The 15,792-nt window shown below is 49.5% G+C and overlaps 1 protein-coding gene across 2 annotated transcripts in view; it reads right to left on the reverse strand.

Moving 5' to 3' along the window:
• The window catches only part of NBAS (NBAS subunit of NRZ tethering complex), a 353,016-nt gene that overhangs the window by 225,820 nt on the left and 111,404 nt on the right, over nt 1–15,792 (reverse strand). For both annotated transcript variants that reach the window (XM_074991286.1, XM_074991287.1), the window contains exon 30: nt 9,488–9,717. In XM_074991286.1, the coding sequence (XP_074847387.1) occupies nt 9,488–9,717 (230 nt within the window). The remainder of the gene's footprint in view (nt 1–9,487; nt 9,718–15,792) is intronic.

Consider the following 15,792-nt stretch of genomic DNA (forward strand, 5'->3'; position numbering starts at 1 on the left):
GCATGGATCCCCAGCTGCAGCAGCAGCAGCCAGAAGTCCTGGGCTAAGGGCTGCTGCACATGATGACCATAGAGCCCCACAGGGGCTGGAGAGAGAGCGTTTCTCAACCCCTCAGCTGATGGCCGCCATGGCGGACCCCGCTATTTCGATGTTGCAGGACGCAGATCGTCTACACGTGCCCTACTTCGACGTTCAACTTCGAAGTAGCGCGCTATTCCCATCCCCTCATGGGGTTAGCAACTTCGACGTCTCGCCACCTAACGTCGATTTCAACTTCGAAATAGCGCCCAACACGTGTAGCCGTGATGGACGCTATTTCGAAGTTGGCGCCGCTACTTTGAAGTAGCATGCATGTGTAGACACGGCCCCAAAGTTATTGCTTGGCTTACTCTCTTTCCCTAGAATTTTAAAGGGAAAAACCTGCATATGCAAAATTCAGTACCTTCTTTTCCTATTCAGAGCTTCACAAAATACACAGGAAATTGTTTCCAACTTCAGCAATAGAAATAATAAGTAAACTGTTTTTAAAATGTTTTAAAATGTTTGTATTTATTAAGACTAAACCAGTCTTTGACTAAGGAGGAGGAACCTGGTGTATTGGGTTTCAAAACTGCACCCCCAACCTGTGTCTAACATCAGTCTACTACTTCTTGAAGAAAGAAAAAAAAGGGATGGGAGATCAAAACAGCAGTTCAGTCACTTTCACTACTTTTCTTTTTTCCCAGTCCAGTCATGGAGAAACCCAGTTATTAAGTGGTGGCCCTAATTATTCATAACAAGAAATGCATGGTTTGCCGACCTATACAGATCAGTACCGGCAAATTCTCCACCAAAAAGAGTAAAACTTCTTAATATCACGAAAGTAAAAAGATATTTTTTGGAGAATTCTGCAAAAAGTGGTAAGAAGAACAAGGAATTATTTTACAGACCAACATGAATTCCATGCCTTAGAAAACACTAATTTATTTAATCGTTGTTGTTCTTGCTTTGGGTTTATCCACTCAGATGTAATTAAGTAAACAAAAACAGTTTTATCATTATTATTCTGACCCTATCTTATAGAGGAAGAAAGAAAAAAGTCTGAATTAATACGTACTTACACATTAGCGCAACAGGAAATTCTTAAATAATAAAGAAAAACAGGTAAATGAACTTAATTTTATATAGAATTAAGATCAAGATTAAAAAAACCCTCCTTGGTTAAAGCAAGAGGCATTAAATTCTTTTACTTATCTGCATGTACCTCAGGGGTGAGACCAATTTAAAAAAAAGTTATATTTAAACAATTCCATGATAAAAATCTCCCATTTGGATATAATCATCTTGTGATGAGGGATACATCAGTGTTTCTTTAAAAATAAAAAGTTCCAAAAAATAAAAGGGTGCAGTGCAGCAAGTCAGACGAATTGAAATAAAGAAGGAAAGAAAAGGAAATAGGATTGAAAGGCAGAAGAGAAAAATATTCTTACGTGCACTGTTTTAGAATCCAGAGGATCAGGACTTCACTGTGCTATATGCTATACCAACACAGAAAGAGAAGTTACTCACCTGTAGTAACGATGGTTCTTCGAGATGTGTCCCCGTGGGTGCTCCACAATAGGTTCCACAATAGGTGTCGGGCTCGCCCAGCGCCACAGATCGGAAATCTTCCAGCACCTTCTCCTGGATCGCGCATGCGCCGGCGCGCGCCGCACCCCTGCACGCCCCAGGCCGTGTGCGCGATCCGGTCCGCACCCGTTCCTTGACCAACCGCCTCGGATGCTCCTGAAACACACAAGACAGAGATCCGAAGCGGGGAGGATGGGCGGGTGGTGGAGCACCCACGGGGACACATCTCGAAGAACCATTGTTACTACAGGTGAGTAACTTCTCTTTCTTCTTTGAGTGGTCCCCGTGGGTGCTCCACAATAGGTGACTACCCAGTAGTAACCCAGGTGAGGAGGTGGGTAATCGGTTGATGTGCAGCTTGCCTCCGAGAGGGCTGCTGTCAACAGATGGGTATCCTCTTCGAATACCCGAGGCAGGGCATAATGCTCGGCGAAGGTGTCGTAGGAAGACCAGGTCGCCGCTCTACATATGTCTTTTAACGCGATGCCCTTGAAGAAGGCTGTTGACGCCGCCAATGCCTTGGTGGAGTGAGCCCTGGGCGGGGCCAGCAAAGGAGCAGTTTGAAGCTTGTAACACATTTTTATACAGGACACAATGTGCTTAGAGATTCTGTGTGAAGAGAGACCTTCTCCTTTTGAACTGGGAGAGAGAGAGACTAGGAGCCTGTCTGTTTTCCGGAAGGACTTAATTCTGTCTATGTAGAAGGCCAACGCCCTCCTCACATCCAGGAGATGCAGGTGTGCCTCCGTGCCGGAGCTGTGAGGCTTCGGGTAAAACAAGGGTAAAACTATTGGCTCATTAAGATTGGACTCCGAAGAGACTTTTGGAACAAAGGCTGGGTGCAGCCTTAAGGTTACCGCCTCCTTTGAGAATACTGTGCAGTGCGGCGTTGCCATCACTGCCGCGAGCTCACTCACCCTGCGGGCTGCCGTAGTAGCAAGGAGGAAGGTTGTTTTTTGTTTTTTTTTTGTTTGTTTGTTTTAATCATAAGGAGATGTATGGGAACTGTGGCTAATGGTTCAAAAGGTGGACCTGATAGCGTGCTGAGCACCAAGTCCAAATTCCACGATGGTGGAAGCGGTTTCTGAGGGGGGTAAGGTTTACCAGCCCCTTCTAGAACCTGGTAACAATAGGATGGGCGAATACCATGGGCCCTTCCTCTGTACGGCGAAAAGGCTGATATAGCGGCGAGGTGGACCTTTAGCGAGGATAGAGAAAACCCGCCTCTCTTGAGGTCCAATAAGTATTCTAGTATTACAGGTATAGGAATGTCAAGGGGAGCTAACTGCTTGGTTGAACACCAGGCTGTGAATCGAGTCCATTTCTGCTTGTAAGTCCTCCTGGTGGAGGTCCTTCGGCTACATTCCAGGACTTCTTGTACTCCCTCCGTACACGTGCTCTTTAAAGAGCTGAGCCATGGATTAGCCATGCTTGTAGGTGCAGACCCTGAGGGTGCGGGTGCACTAAGGACCCCTGACCCTGCGTGAGTAAGTCTGGTGCCACCGGTAGAGGGAGCAGTGGGCAGTCCGACATGCACAAAAGCAAGGGAAGCCATTGCTGCCGATCCCAAGCAGGACTATGATTATCATGCGAGCTCTCTCCCTTCTGGCTTTGTGCAAGACCTTGTGGCAAACAGATCGATCTGGGGAAACCCCCATGTACGAAAAATGCGCCGAAGCAGATCGGAGCGGATCTGCCATTCGTGGATGATTGCAAAGCGCCTGCTCAGCTGATCTGCTTTCATGGTGTGAGCGCCCAGCAAGTACGAGGCTTTCAACGTTATGTTGTTGGTGATGCACCAATTCTACAATTGGACTGCTTCCACACATAGGACATGGGATCGTGCTCCTCCTTGTCGATTGATGTAAAACATAGTGGAGGTATTGTCGGTATTGAATCCCGACTACTTTGCCACGTAGGTAATCTGGAAAATGTTTGCAGGCATTGAACACTGCTCTGAGCTCCGGCATGGTTACGTGCAGTGTCTGTTCCGCAGGGGACCATAGCCCTCGCATTACCTTGTCGCCGATGTGGACTCCCCATCCTATGTGGGAGGCGTCGGTAGTAAGAAAAAAATAGAAATTTGTGGTTGGTGAAAAGGCACCCCCACTAGCAGATTCTCGGGGTTTTCCCACCACGCCAGGGATCTGCACACCTCTGTTGTGGGCGACACCACCCTGTGGACAGTGTGGGATGCCGGTTTGTAAATGCTCACCAGCCAATACTACAGGCTTGACATGTGCAAACATCGCTGCCGCCGCATGGCCCAGCAGCTGTAGGCACATTAAGACTGGCACCGTGGGACTGTATGTAATGACTTTCACTAGCGAAGTGATTGCGCAGAAGCGGGCGTCAGGTAGGTACACCCTTGCTGTGATAGAGTTTATGCGTGCCCCTATGAACTCTATATGTTGTGTGGGTTCGGACTTTGACTTTGCGAGGTTGATGACTAGGCCCAGCGAAGAAACGTGTCCGCTGTGACGCGTATCATGCGTGAGACCTCTGCCTTCGAGGTCCCTTTTAGCAGGCAGTCGCCCAGATATGGGAAAAATAAACACCCCCTGTCTGTGCAGGTAGGCTGACACCACTGCCAGGGTTTTCGTAAAGACTCTGGGGGCCGAGGACAGGCCAAACGGAAGAACCCTGTGCTGGAAGCGCTCCTGGCCGACCGTGAAGCGGAGGAAGCGTCTGTGTGCCGGGTGGATTGTTATATGAAAGTAAGCATCTCGTAAATCGAGTGCTGCAACCCAGTCTCCATCGTCCAGTGCCATGAGTATCAAGGCAACTGTGATCATCCGAAACCGTTACTTACGCAAGTAACTGTTGAGGCCCCGAAGATCTAAGATGGCCTCCAGTGTCCTGTTTTGTTCTTTGGTAGGAAGTAGTGTGAATAAAAACCTTCCCCTGGAATTATTCCGGCGCTCTTTCCACCGCCCTTATGAACATAAGGTGAGTCACCTTCTGCTTGAGCCTCACCTCGTGGCAGCATCCCTGAGGTGAGGCCTGGTGGGATGCTTCGTCGGTGGAAGCGACTGGGAGGGGATCGTGTAACCCGTGGCTATGATCTCCAGCACCCATATGTCTGTGGTGATCTTTTGCCATTGGGAGTGGAATGGTCTGAGGCGATGATAAGATGAGAGTGGCATTGAGCGAGGGTCTTGATAATGCAGCCCCCGACCTACCCATCAAACGTGTTGCCTTTAGGCCTGACCTGAGGGCATACGGCTTTGTTAAGAACGTCGCCTAGGAGTTCTGTACTGTTACCGCTATTGATAGCGCCCTTGGTCGTAGCCCCATTGATATTGAGCACGCTGTGGCTGTAAGCGTAGCGTCTTTGCTGAGGGTAAAAGTTTTCCCTCCTGTATGGGGGAGTATAAATGCCCAAGGTTCTAAGTGTAGCTCTCGAGTCCTTACTGGGGTGATGGACTGGGTCGGTTGAGTCCGCAAACAGCTTTTGTGTATCAAAGGGAAGGTCGATGATCTTCGCCTGTAGGTCCCACGAGATACCCGACGTCTGGGGCCAGGATTCTCTACGCATGACCACTGCTGTAGCCGTTGAACATGCCGCCGTGTCCGCCACGTCCAGGGCAATCTGGACTCCCGTCTGCGATGCTGCGTAGCCCTCTTGAACCATCGCCTTTAACACCGGCTTTTTATGTTCCGGAAGTGAATCCATGAGGGGAGTAAGCCCGGAGTAATTATCAAAATTATGGTTTGCTAGGTGTGCCCATAATTTGCCATTCTCAATAGCAGGATAGGAGAGGAATATACCTTCCTGCCAAACAGCTCTAGCTTCTTAGCATCTTTGTCCGATCCCCCGATTTGTACTGAGAAGTCTTTGACCTCTGCTGGGACGACTCGACCACCAAAGAATTTGGTTGTGGGTGACTGAAGAGCAACTCCATGCCCTTTGCCGGGACGAAGTATTTCTTATCCGCTCTCTTGTTCGTAGGCTGAACAGAGGCCGGAGTCTGACGTAGTAGTGGCTGACTCCAGAATAGCTTCGTCCAGCGGAATAGCAATTTTGGATGAAGCCGGGGGTCTCAAATTTTTCAGGAGTTTGTGATGTTTCTCCTGCACGTCTGCCGTTTGAATGTCTTGCATGAAAGCCACCCTTCTAAACAGCTCCTGAAACTGTTTAAAGTCATCCGGGGGAGAGACGTCCCCGGGGACCATGGCCTCATCTGGGGAGGATGAGGAGGATCCACTAAGGTAAACCTCCCTCGAACCCTCAGGTTCCTGCGGTCAATGATACACTTGCTCGCCGGAGGATCGTGAAGAAAAGTCTCGGGGTTCTAAAATTAACTCCCCTTTAGACAACTGTGTTTCTGTCCCCGATCAGGAGTGCCCACGGGGGTATTGAGCGGCTGGGCGGGGGTACCTGCCCCTGGGTGTAGGCCTGTGGTTTGTCTGTGTCCAGCCTGATAAGGACGACCATGGCAGCATGGGCAAGGGTCCGCGGATGGAGACCTAGACCACTCGCGGGGTGTGTACCCCCGATATCTGGGAGAGCGAGACCTCCGCGACGACACAGATAGAGGTGAAACTGGCTTGTGATAGTATGCCAGGGGATCCAATCCCAGAAAATGGTGAAGGTGGCCCAAGCCATGGTGACATTGGTTGGAGGAACGGAGGAGGAGTTTTTTTTTTTTTTTTTTCCCCAGATGGGCCGGTGGAGACACAGGCCTTCGGTGCGGTGTGTGTATCACAGGGGGAGGGCTTGGTGCTAACAGCAGCGCAGCTCTGTCCAGAGATGGACTGCGGTGCTGGGTTTTTGATGTTGCCTTGCCCCTCCGCTGCGGGGCCGGCACCGCCCCCTTCCGTGCCAGGGATCTCGGCCCCGCTGTCAGCGCCACGCTCGGCACCGTCAGCTGCGGTGCCGCGCGGGTATCCCCCTCCGGTGCCTGCAGGCTCCGTGCCTGGCAGCCCTGCACCGCTGGTGGCGCGGGGGTCTGTGCCGCCTGTGGCGGTGCTGCCCGTTCAGGCGCTTGCCTGGCTCACGCTCTAGGCACCGCGCATGCCGGCTGTTGAATAATCAGAGGCTCAGCCTCTGCCACGTGCGCTGCCGCTTGCCTGAGTATGCGGTTGGTGGCTGTGTGCTCCGCTCGTCCTGCTCGCTGCAAAGGCACGGCAAGGATCAAGCCAGGGAGAGTTTCCTTTGTTTCTGCGCTGAGGGGGTGAGAGAGAAAAACTGCCCTCCTCTTATGCAACCCAGAGGGCCCTTCTGGGTGAGACTTCTCCGGCAAGTCCGGCTGGAGAGCCTTATCAAGAAGAGCATTTTACGCCTCATCGCTCTGTCCTTCCTGGCCCTGGCTGTGAGCTTAGCACAGTGAGAACGCGTCTGGGTAAGCTGTAATTCCCCCGGGTGTCGGATGCCTTCGCTATGCCCCACGGAGGCCGGCATAGCTTCACGGCATGACTCCCGCTTTTTAAAACCTGAAGAGGCCATTGCGGTGAGTCCTTTATTGTTAATAGGGTACTTAGCACTTAATTTGTGCCTTTCCACCTCAAATAGTGATCACCAGCCTGCGGGGCAGCGGGCGGCCTAAATGGCCTTCACATCTGCTCTTCTCTTCTCCGCTCCTCTATTTTTTTTTTTTTGCTGATATTCTTTGTCTTTGCTTTCTCTCTCTTTTTTTTTTTTTTTTGTTTAATAACCGAAACAACAAATTACATGTGGGAAAAAACCACTAAGTAATCTGACTCTGGCCTTAGCCTGAGTGGATTCCGTCTGCAGCTGATGGCGGTTGAGAAGGAACTGGCGGGGACCGGATCGCGCACACGGCCGGGAGCGCGCAGGGGGGCGGCGCGCGCCGGCGCATGCGCGATCCAGGAGAAACTGCTGGAAGATTTCCAATCTGCGGCGCCGGGCGAGCCCGACACCTATTGTGGAGCACCCCCGGGGACCACTCGAAGAAGAATTAATAGATTCTTCAACACTACTCCAAGAAGTTTACACACACACAAGTGAAAGCAGATGGATACAGAGACATATATGGATATGAGAACAAAGAAACAATGGGAGAATATCAGTCAGCATGAGAAGCAGCAATTATGGCTACTCAACCAAAACAAAATAGGTACACGTACTTTTATAGTCTCTGCTCAAGATTCTCACAGCACTGTCCAAATATTACTCAAGTAAACTTCAGAACATCCAGTATTTGAGATTGGATAACTACTGTCCCCTTATGGATCAGAAATTAAAGCACCGAGTGTAACAAGAGCCTGGACTTGACATGACTCACAGCCATCTTGCATACAGAATTGGCATAACCTGCAGCCGTTAAGTGGAGAACAGGAGAATTCAGCCTTGATACAGGCAGGCATTTAGAAAAGTACCAACTGTTGCTGCAGCATTAACAACAGGGATATATTCACAAAGTCATAAGAATGTGATGCAGCTTCTTCCTGACAATAAAAAATAAGAGGTTTGCTGTTGAAAGTGTACCCCGCTAATAAAGCATAAAGGTAAATAGACCTTGAGATGGTTTTTTTTCCTAACTGTGAAAAACACAAAAGCTAGTGAGTATATAGTCTTAGGCATGTGGATGCCTGTATAATTGGGGGGAGGGGTTTGCATAGTTACATTTTAAGTAAAATTGGTTAAGATAAAGAGAGAGGAAATCCTCATTTTAACTATATAATGAACATCAGAGAAAAAGCTCAACAGAACTTAATTCCAGGACACAGCTCAAGACAAAGCTACTAAGATTTTTTTAGCCTGTGCATGAGCAGGGTGTGTAAAAGGTAGAGCTCTGGATGGGATTGGTTCTTGACTGGCCATTGGAGAGATAGACTCCTAGAACTGGAAGGAAACTCAAGAAGCCATTGAGTGCAGTCTCTGGGAGCAAGCAGCATATAGGCCAGGGGTACATATATCTCCTAGCCTTTTGTCGAAGGTGAGAGATGGATGGCAGGAGACAAATAGCTTATGTTCTTATGGTAAGCAAGATATGGCTCACAGGCCAGTTCCAGCCCAAGCACCGCCTCAGGCACAGAGCAGTCAGTTTTTGCTGTAAGACTCTACCTGCTCTCTACACCAGAGGATGGAGGCATTATGTGCTGCTCCTGCCCCCTAGCAAAATTTCTCAATGACTGTTGGCCAGTTTTCAGTTTCTGGTCAATAGAAGTGCAGAGATTTTGTTGTGGGGTGGGGAGGGGAACAGTGCGCAAAGCCACCTCCTCCTCTCCTCTGGCAGACGGAGCACAGAGCTACAAGGAGCAGGCCACAGTTTTGAGTGGTCTGGGGCTGCAGCAAGTAGAGATCCTACTGCTGGACTGCTGGCCAGCAGCCACGCAGTCTCTCTGTCATAGCCTGTCTTTGGCACCTCTCCCCACAACCATCTGCCCACCTCTATATACACAAACCTAATCTTCTGCTCCTCCTGTACCTCCCAAACCCTGCACCCCATCCTCTGCCCCAGGTCACAACACCACCATCCTGCCCACCCACCCTAGATTGCAACCTAGTCCCCTGCCCCAGATCACAAGCCCCTGCTGCCCTACATTACAACCCAAACCACTGCATCCCTTCCTACATCCCAGATCCATGGTCTGGTCACAACCACCTCCTTCACTCAAACTGCCTGTCAGACCCCTCCTGCAGCCCAGTCCCTTACCTCAAGCTCCCTTCTGCACCTAACCTCAATCCCAGATCCTACACTTCCTCAGACTCCTCAGAGAAACTGGGGATCATCTTTCTTAAGCCCACCACTCCTGCACAAGGGGACAGAAATTTAGAAGACAATATAGTTAAACTTTCCACCACCACCCAGGAAAAAAATATCATCTGCTATATTTAAAATGAAAAAATCAAAAGGTAAAAATATCGGAGAGACAAGACAGACATACAGACAGAGGCAGGGTTTTACTATACCTGGCCAAATCCATGCAGCTGTCAACTAGGCTGGTAGAAGAATTGAAGTATTCTCTGGCAGCAGCCAAAACCAGTTGGATGCTTTTCTCATAGCTGACTTTATATTGGGCTTTTCCTTTTGAAGCAACACTAACTGGTGGATCCACTGACCAAACACTGCAATGCATCATTTGCCCAGCTAGACGTATATTTTCTAGACGGCTTGAACAAAGCAGGCTTTCTGTAAATATCTGCAAAAATGGGTAAATTTGTTACAGTAGCTTCAACCCAAAAAGTGTTCAATCCCCGGTGAGTCTAAGTCATTTGAACATAAAGTTACCTCAGCATAGTGAGGGGAAAAAATAAATTTAATGTGCATCTGCAAAACCATTCCAGGATGAATATTTGAATAAATAATTTAAAAACATATTTTAACCACAAATCCAGAATTAGGACAATTATTTCTATCTCTTTTTATTTTTTTTAATTGGAGTACAAACTGAATTTTGCTACCAGTTAACTTCAGAATAAAACCATTGGTTACTAAACAAGATTAATTAATAAAAAAGCAAAATATAAATGTTTTGAAATCACAAAATGTTGTAATTTAGAAATGAACCACACTAGAAACCAAATTTGAACTTTTTTTTTTAATTTTGTTATTCCTAGATAATAATATAGGGTTTATTATAAAACCCTATATAAATATAGGGTTTAAAAAAACAAAAGGGTAACGTTTTCACAATTTAATGAATGTTTTGTTTTAACAGTGTTGTTTATAGATCTTATTTAGGCATTCATACAAACTATGCATGCACGTTACTTTATAAACTAAAACTCATACTTCAAAGAGGGCCACTTCTTGAATAAACACGGGGCTACATCTACACCTGCATTCCTCTTTCAAAAGAGGAATGCAAATCAGGGAAACCAAAAATACATATGAGGCACTGATTTACATTTCTTTTGCTTTATTTGCATAATCTCCTTTTGGAAGAAATTCTATCAAAAGGAAAAAAAAGCCATGCAGACAGGGCTCTTTCAAGAATAAACCCCATCTTCTCAACTGAAACAGAGGTCCTGAATTGTTTGCTGGACACCTGAAGGGAGGCAAAAGGGATGTAATCAGGCCACCCAGTACATGGCAATGACTGAAGTGATAGCCCGGGCCACCGCATTCCCCCACTACCAAGGAAGCCAGATACGACACACCACTTTACCCACCTGCAGGATGGTACAGAACTCCTCCCACAAGTCCTTGGGCACCAAGTCCTTAGATCTGAGGAGTGAAGCCCAAGAACCATACTTGTAAGCCTCAGGATAAACAGCTGGTTAGCCACCCTGAACAGCAGTTCCACCAATAGAGTGCACTTTCCTCTCAAGTATGTCCAGACACTTAAGGTCTTTGGATTTCAGGGATGGAACTTGTCAACCCTGATGCCCCTTTCATGAACAGCATCCACCACAGAGGAACAAGGTGGGGACTGATTGTAAAGGTACTCAAATCCTGTGACCTGCACAAAGTATTTGTATTCTACCCGATGGGCAGTGGGAAGGATGGAAGCCAGTGGTTGCCAAATGGTGGAGGCAGAGGACTGGATAAGTTTTTTTTAAATGGAAGGGCCCACACGGCAGTCCCTCCAAAGTGAGGCTGTCACATGTGGGATCATCTGACTCAGTGACCTCCTCTACAGAGTGGTTGAGGTTGGTAGACACTTGACAAAGGAGGTCCTGGAACACTTGGAAGTCCATGGGTAGAGGACCCAAAATGGAAGAAGCTGCCACTGCCTCATCTGGGGAGAAGCTTGAGAAGGCCAACGTAAGTACCACCCCAGTCAAAGCCGTTGGCTGGTTGGACAGGATGTGTAGAGCTTCCTAGAGAGAAGTGGAAGGCTGAAGGTCTGGAGGCGGGCTGCTGATGGTAGACTTGGGGGCCTGCAGAGCAGCCTCAGTGAGGATGAACAGGAGCCATGGTGCCCAGCACCTGGAGGTACACTCAGGGTGTCCAGAACTGCCACTGGGATGGAGACCACTGCAGAGTGTCCAAGTCCCCATGCAAGTGGGGGTTCCCTTGGGATGTAGGGGTCCAGACACAAATTGAGGGCCCATCCAAAAGGAGGCAGATGAGGCTGAGCAAGAACGCAATGGTAGGACCAACCCAGCCAGAGCTGTTGGTGGAGAGGGGTCAATATCAAGCTGAGAGCATGAGATCAGATGAGACTGATGAGGCAAGTGAGACCAATGAGGAGCACAAGACAAGAATGACATCGTGGAGAGCGTGATCAGCAGAGGCAAGAAGCAGTGAAAAGAGCTGGACCAGTGTCGAGAACCAAAATGGTGCCAAGGCAAACCACAGCATAAAAAGCCAAACTGTTGTTGAGAACGAAGACCTGTGCTGGGAATGGGATCAGCAAAGGGAGAGAGAAGTTACTCACCTGTAGTAACGATGGTTCTTCGAGATGTGTCCCCGTGGGTGCTCCACAAGAGGTGTCGGACTCGCCTGGCACCGCAGATCGGAATTCTTCTAGCAGTTTCTATTGGATCGCGCATGCGACGATGCGCGCCACTCCCTTGCGCGCCCCCGGCCATGTGCACGATCCGGTCCCCGACAGTTCCTTGACCAACCGCCTCGGATGCTTCTGAAAAACATTAGACAGAGATTCCAAAGCAGGGAGGATGGGCGGGTGGTGGAGGACCAACGGGGACACATCTCGAAGAACCATCATTACTACAGGTGAGTAACTTCTCTTTCTTCTTTGAGTGGTCCCCGTGGGTGCTCCACAATAGGTGACTACCCAGCAGTAACCCAAGTAAGGAAGTGGGTAATCGATTCATGTGCAGCTTGCCCCCGAGAGGACTGCTGTCAACAGATGGGTATCCTCCTCGAATACCCGATGTAGTGCATAATGCTTGGCGAAGGTGTCATAGGATGATCAGGTCGCCGCTCTACATATGTCTTTTAACGCGATGCCCTTGAAGAAGGCTTTTGACGCCGCCAACGCCCTCGTGCAGTGAGTCCTAGGCGGGGCCAGAAAAGGGGTCTTTCGAAGCTCGTAGCACATTTTTATACAGGACACAACATGCTTTGAAATTCTCTGTGAAGAGAGGCCTTCCCCTTTTGACCTGGGAGCAAGAGACACGAGAAGCCTGTCCGTTTTCTGGAAGGACTTAGTTCTGTCTATGTAGAAGGCCAACGCCCTTCTTGCGTCTAGGAGATGTTGGCGCGCCTCCTTGCTGGAGCTGTGAGGCTTCCGGTAAAATGAGGGTAAAACTATTGGCTCGTTAAGATGAAACTCCCAAGAAACTTTTGGAACGAAGGCTGGGTGTAACCGTAAGGTTACCGCCCCCTTTCAGAATACTGTGCAGGGTGGCATTGCCAACACTGCTGCGAGCTCGCTCACCCTGCGGGCTGATGTAATCGCAAGGGGGAAGGTTGTTTTCATTGTAAGGAGTCGGAGGGGTACCGTGGCTAATGGTTCGAAGGGTGGTCCCGATAGCATGCTGAGCACCAAGTCCAAACTCCATGACGGTGGAAGTGGTTTTCGAGGAGGGTACAGGTTTACCAGCCCCTTCAAGAACCTTGTGACAATAGGGTGGGCGAATACAGTGGGCCCTTCCTCTGTATGCCGAAAAGCTGATAGAGCGGTGAGGTGGACCTTTAGCGAGGATAGAGAAAGCCCGTCTCGTTTGAGGTCCAATAGATATTCTAGTATTACAGTTATAGGAATGTCAAGGGGAGCTAACTGCTTGGCGGAACACCAGGCTGTAAATCGAGTCCATTTCTGTTCATAAGTCCTCCTGGTGGAGGTCCTTTGGCTACACTCCAGGACTTGTTGTACTCCCTCCATACACGTGCTCTCTAAGGCGCTGAGCCATGGATTAACCATGCCTGTAGACACAGATCCTGAGGGTGCGGGTGCACTATGGACCCCTGAGCCTGCGTGAGTAAGTCCAGCGCCACCGGTAGGGGAAGTGGGGGGCGATCTGACATGCGCAGAAGCAAGGGAAACCATTGTTGCCGATCCCAAGTTGGGACTATGAGTATCATGCGAGCTCTCTCCCTTCTGGCTTTCTGCAGAACCGTGTGGATAAGCGTTGTGAGGGGAAACGCGTAAAGTAGAGGGCCCTTTCATGAAATCATGAAAGTGTCCCCCAGGAACCCCCGCCCTATTCCTGCTCTGGAGCAGTACTGGGGACACTTCTTGTTGTACTGGGTGGCAAACAAATCGACTTGGGGAAACCCCCATGTACGAAATATGCCCCGTAGCAGGAAGAAGTGGATCTGCCATTCTTGCGTGAGTGCGAAGCACCTGCTCAGCTGATCTGCCTTCACATTGTGAGCGCCCGGCAAGTACGAGGCTTTCAACGTTATGTTGTTGGCGATGCACCAGTTCCACAATCGGACTGCTTCTGCACATAGCGCATGGGATCGTGCCCCTCCTTGTTGATTGATGTAGAACATAGTGGAGGTATCGTCAGTATTGATCCCGACTACTTTTCATGCAGGTAATCTCGAAAATGTCTGCACGCGTTGAACACTGCTCTGAGCTCCAATATGTTTATGTGCAGTGTCTGTTCTGCAGGGGACCACAGCCCTTGCATCACCTTGCTGCCAATGTGCGCTCCCCATCCTATGTGGCAGGCGTCGGTAGTAAGAAAAATAGAAATTTGTGGTTGGTGAAAAGGCACCCCCACTAGCAGATTCTTGGGATTTTCCCACCACACTAGGGATCTGAGCACCTCTGTCGTGGGCGACACTACCTTGTGGACATATGGGATGCCGGTTTGTAAACACTAGCCAGCCAATGCTGCAGGCTTCGCATGTGTAACCTGGCATTCTGTACCACAAATGTCGCTGCTGCGTTGCGGCCCAACAGCTGTAGGCACGTTAGGACCGGCACCATGGGGCTGTACGTGATAACTTGCACCAGTGAGCTGATGGTGCGGAAGCGGGCGTCAGGCAGGTATACTCTTGCTGTGATAGAGTTTATGCGTGCCCCTATGAACTCTATATCTTGTGTGGGTTCGGTCTTTGACTTTGCGAGGTTGATAACTAGGCCCAGTGAAGTAATCATGATACGCGTCACCGCGGACATGAGTAAGACCTCTGCCTTTGAGGCCGCTTTCAGCAGGCAGTCCTCCAGATATGGGAAAATAAACACCCCGTCTGTGCAGGTAGGCTGATACCACTGCCAGGGTTTTCGTAAAAACTCTGGAAGCAGAGGATAGGCCAAACGGAAGAACCCTGTACTGGAAATGTTCCCTGCCGACCGTGAAGCGGAGGAAACGTCTGTGTGCTGGGTGGATTGTTATATGAAAGTAAGCATCTTGTAAGTCGAGGGCTGCACACCAGTCTCCATCATCCAGTGCCGTAAGTATGGAGGCAACTGTGATCATCCGAAAGCGTTGCTTGCACAAGTAACAGTTGAGGCCCCGTAGATCCAAGATGGGCCTCCAGCCTCCTGTTTTCTTCTCCGTTAGGAAGTAGCGTGAATAAAAACCTTTCCCCTGGAATTGCTCCGGCACTCTTTCCACCGCCCCTATGAACATAAGGTGATCCACCTCCTGCTTGAGACTCGCCTCGTGGGCAGCGTCTGAGATGAGACCTGGCGGGAGGCTTCGTCGGTGGAAGTGACTGGAAGGGGATCGTGTAACCCATGGCTATAATCTCTAGCACCCATCTGTCCGTGATGATCTTTTGCCATTGGGAGTGGAGCGGTTTGAGGCGATGATGGAACGTGAGATGAGAGTGGCATTGAGCGATGGTGTTGACAGTGCAGCCCCTGACATACCCGTCAAACTTGTTGTCTTTGGGCCTGCCCCGAGGGTGTACGGCTTGTTGAGAACGTCACCTGGGAGTTCTGTACTGCTGATGATGATGATGGCGCCCTGGGTCGTAGCCTCGCTGATATTGATCACGCTGTGGTTGGTAAGCGTAGCGTCTTTGCTGAGGATAAAATTTCTTCTTCTTGTATGGGGGAGTATAAATGCCCAAGGTTCTAAGTGTAGCCCTCGAGTCCTTGCTGGAGTGGAGGACTGAGTCGGTTGAGTCCGCAAACAGCTTTTGTTTATCAAAGGATAGATCCATGATCTTCGCCTGCAGGTCCCTGGGAATACCAGACATCTGGAGCCAGGATTCCCTATGCATGACCACTGCTGTAGCTGTTGAACGTGCCACTGTGTCCGCCACCTCCAGGGCAATCTGGACTCCCGTCCGCGACGCTGCATAGCCCTCTTGAACAATCGCCTTTAACACCGGCTTCTTGTCTTCCGGGAGTGAATCCATGAGGGGAGTAAGTCTGCAGTAATTGTCAAAGTTGTGGTTT

The sequence above is a fragment of the Carettochelys insculpta genome, chromosome 3 (genome assembly GCF_033958435.1).
Source record: "Carettochelys insculpta isolate YL-2023 chromosome 3, ASM3395843v1, whole genome shotgun sequence".
In the NCBI taxonomy this organism is placed as follows: Eukaryota; Metazoa; Chordata; order Testudines; family Carettochelyidae; genus Carettochelys; species Carettochelys insculpta.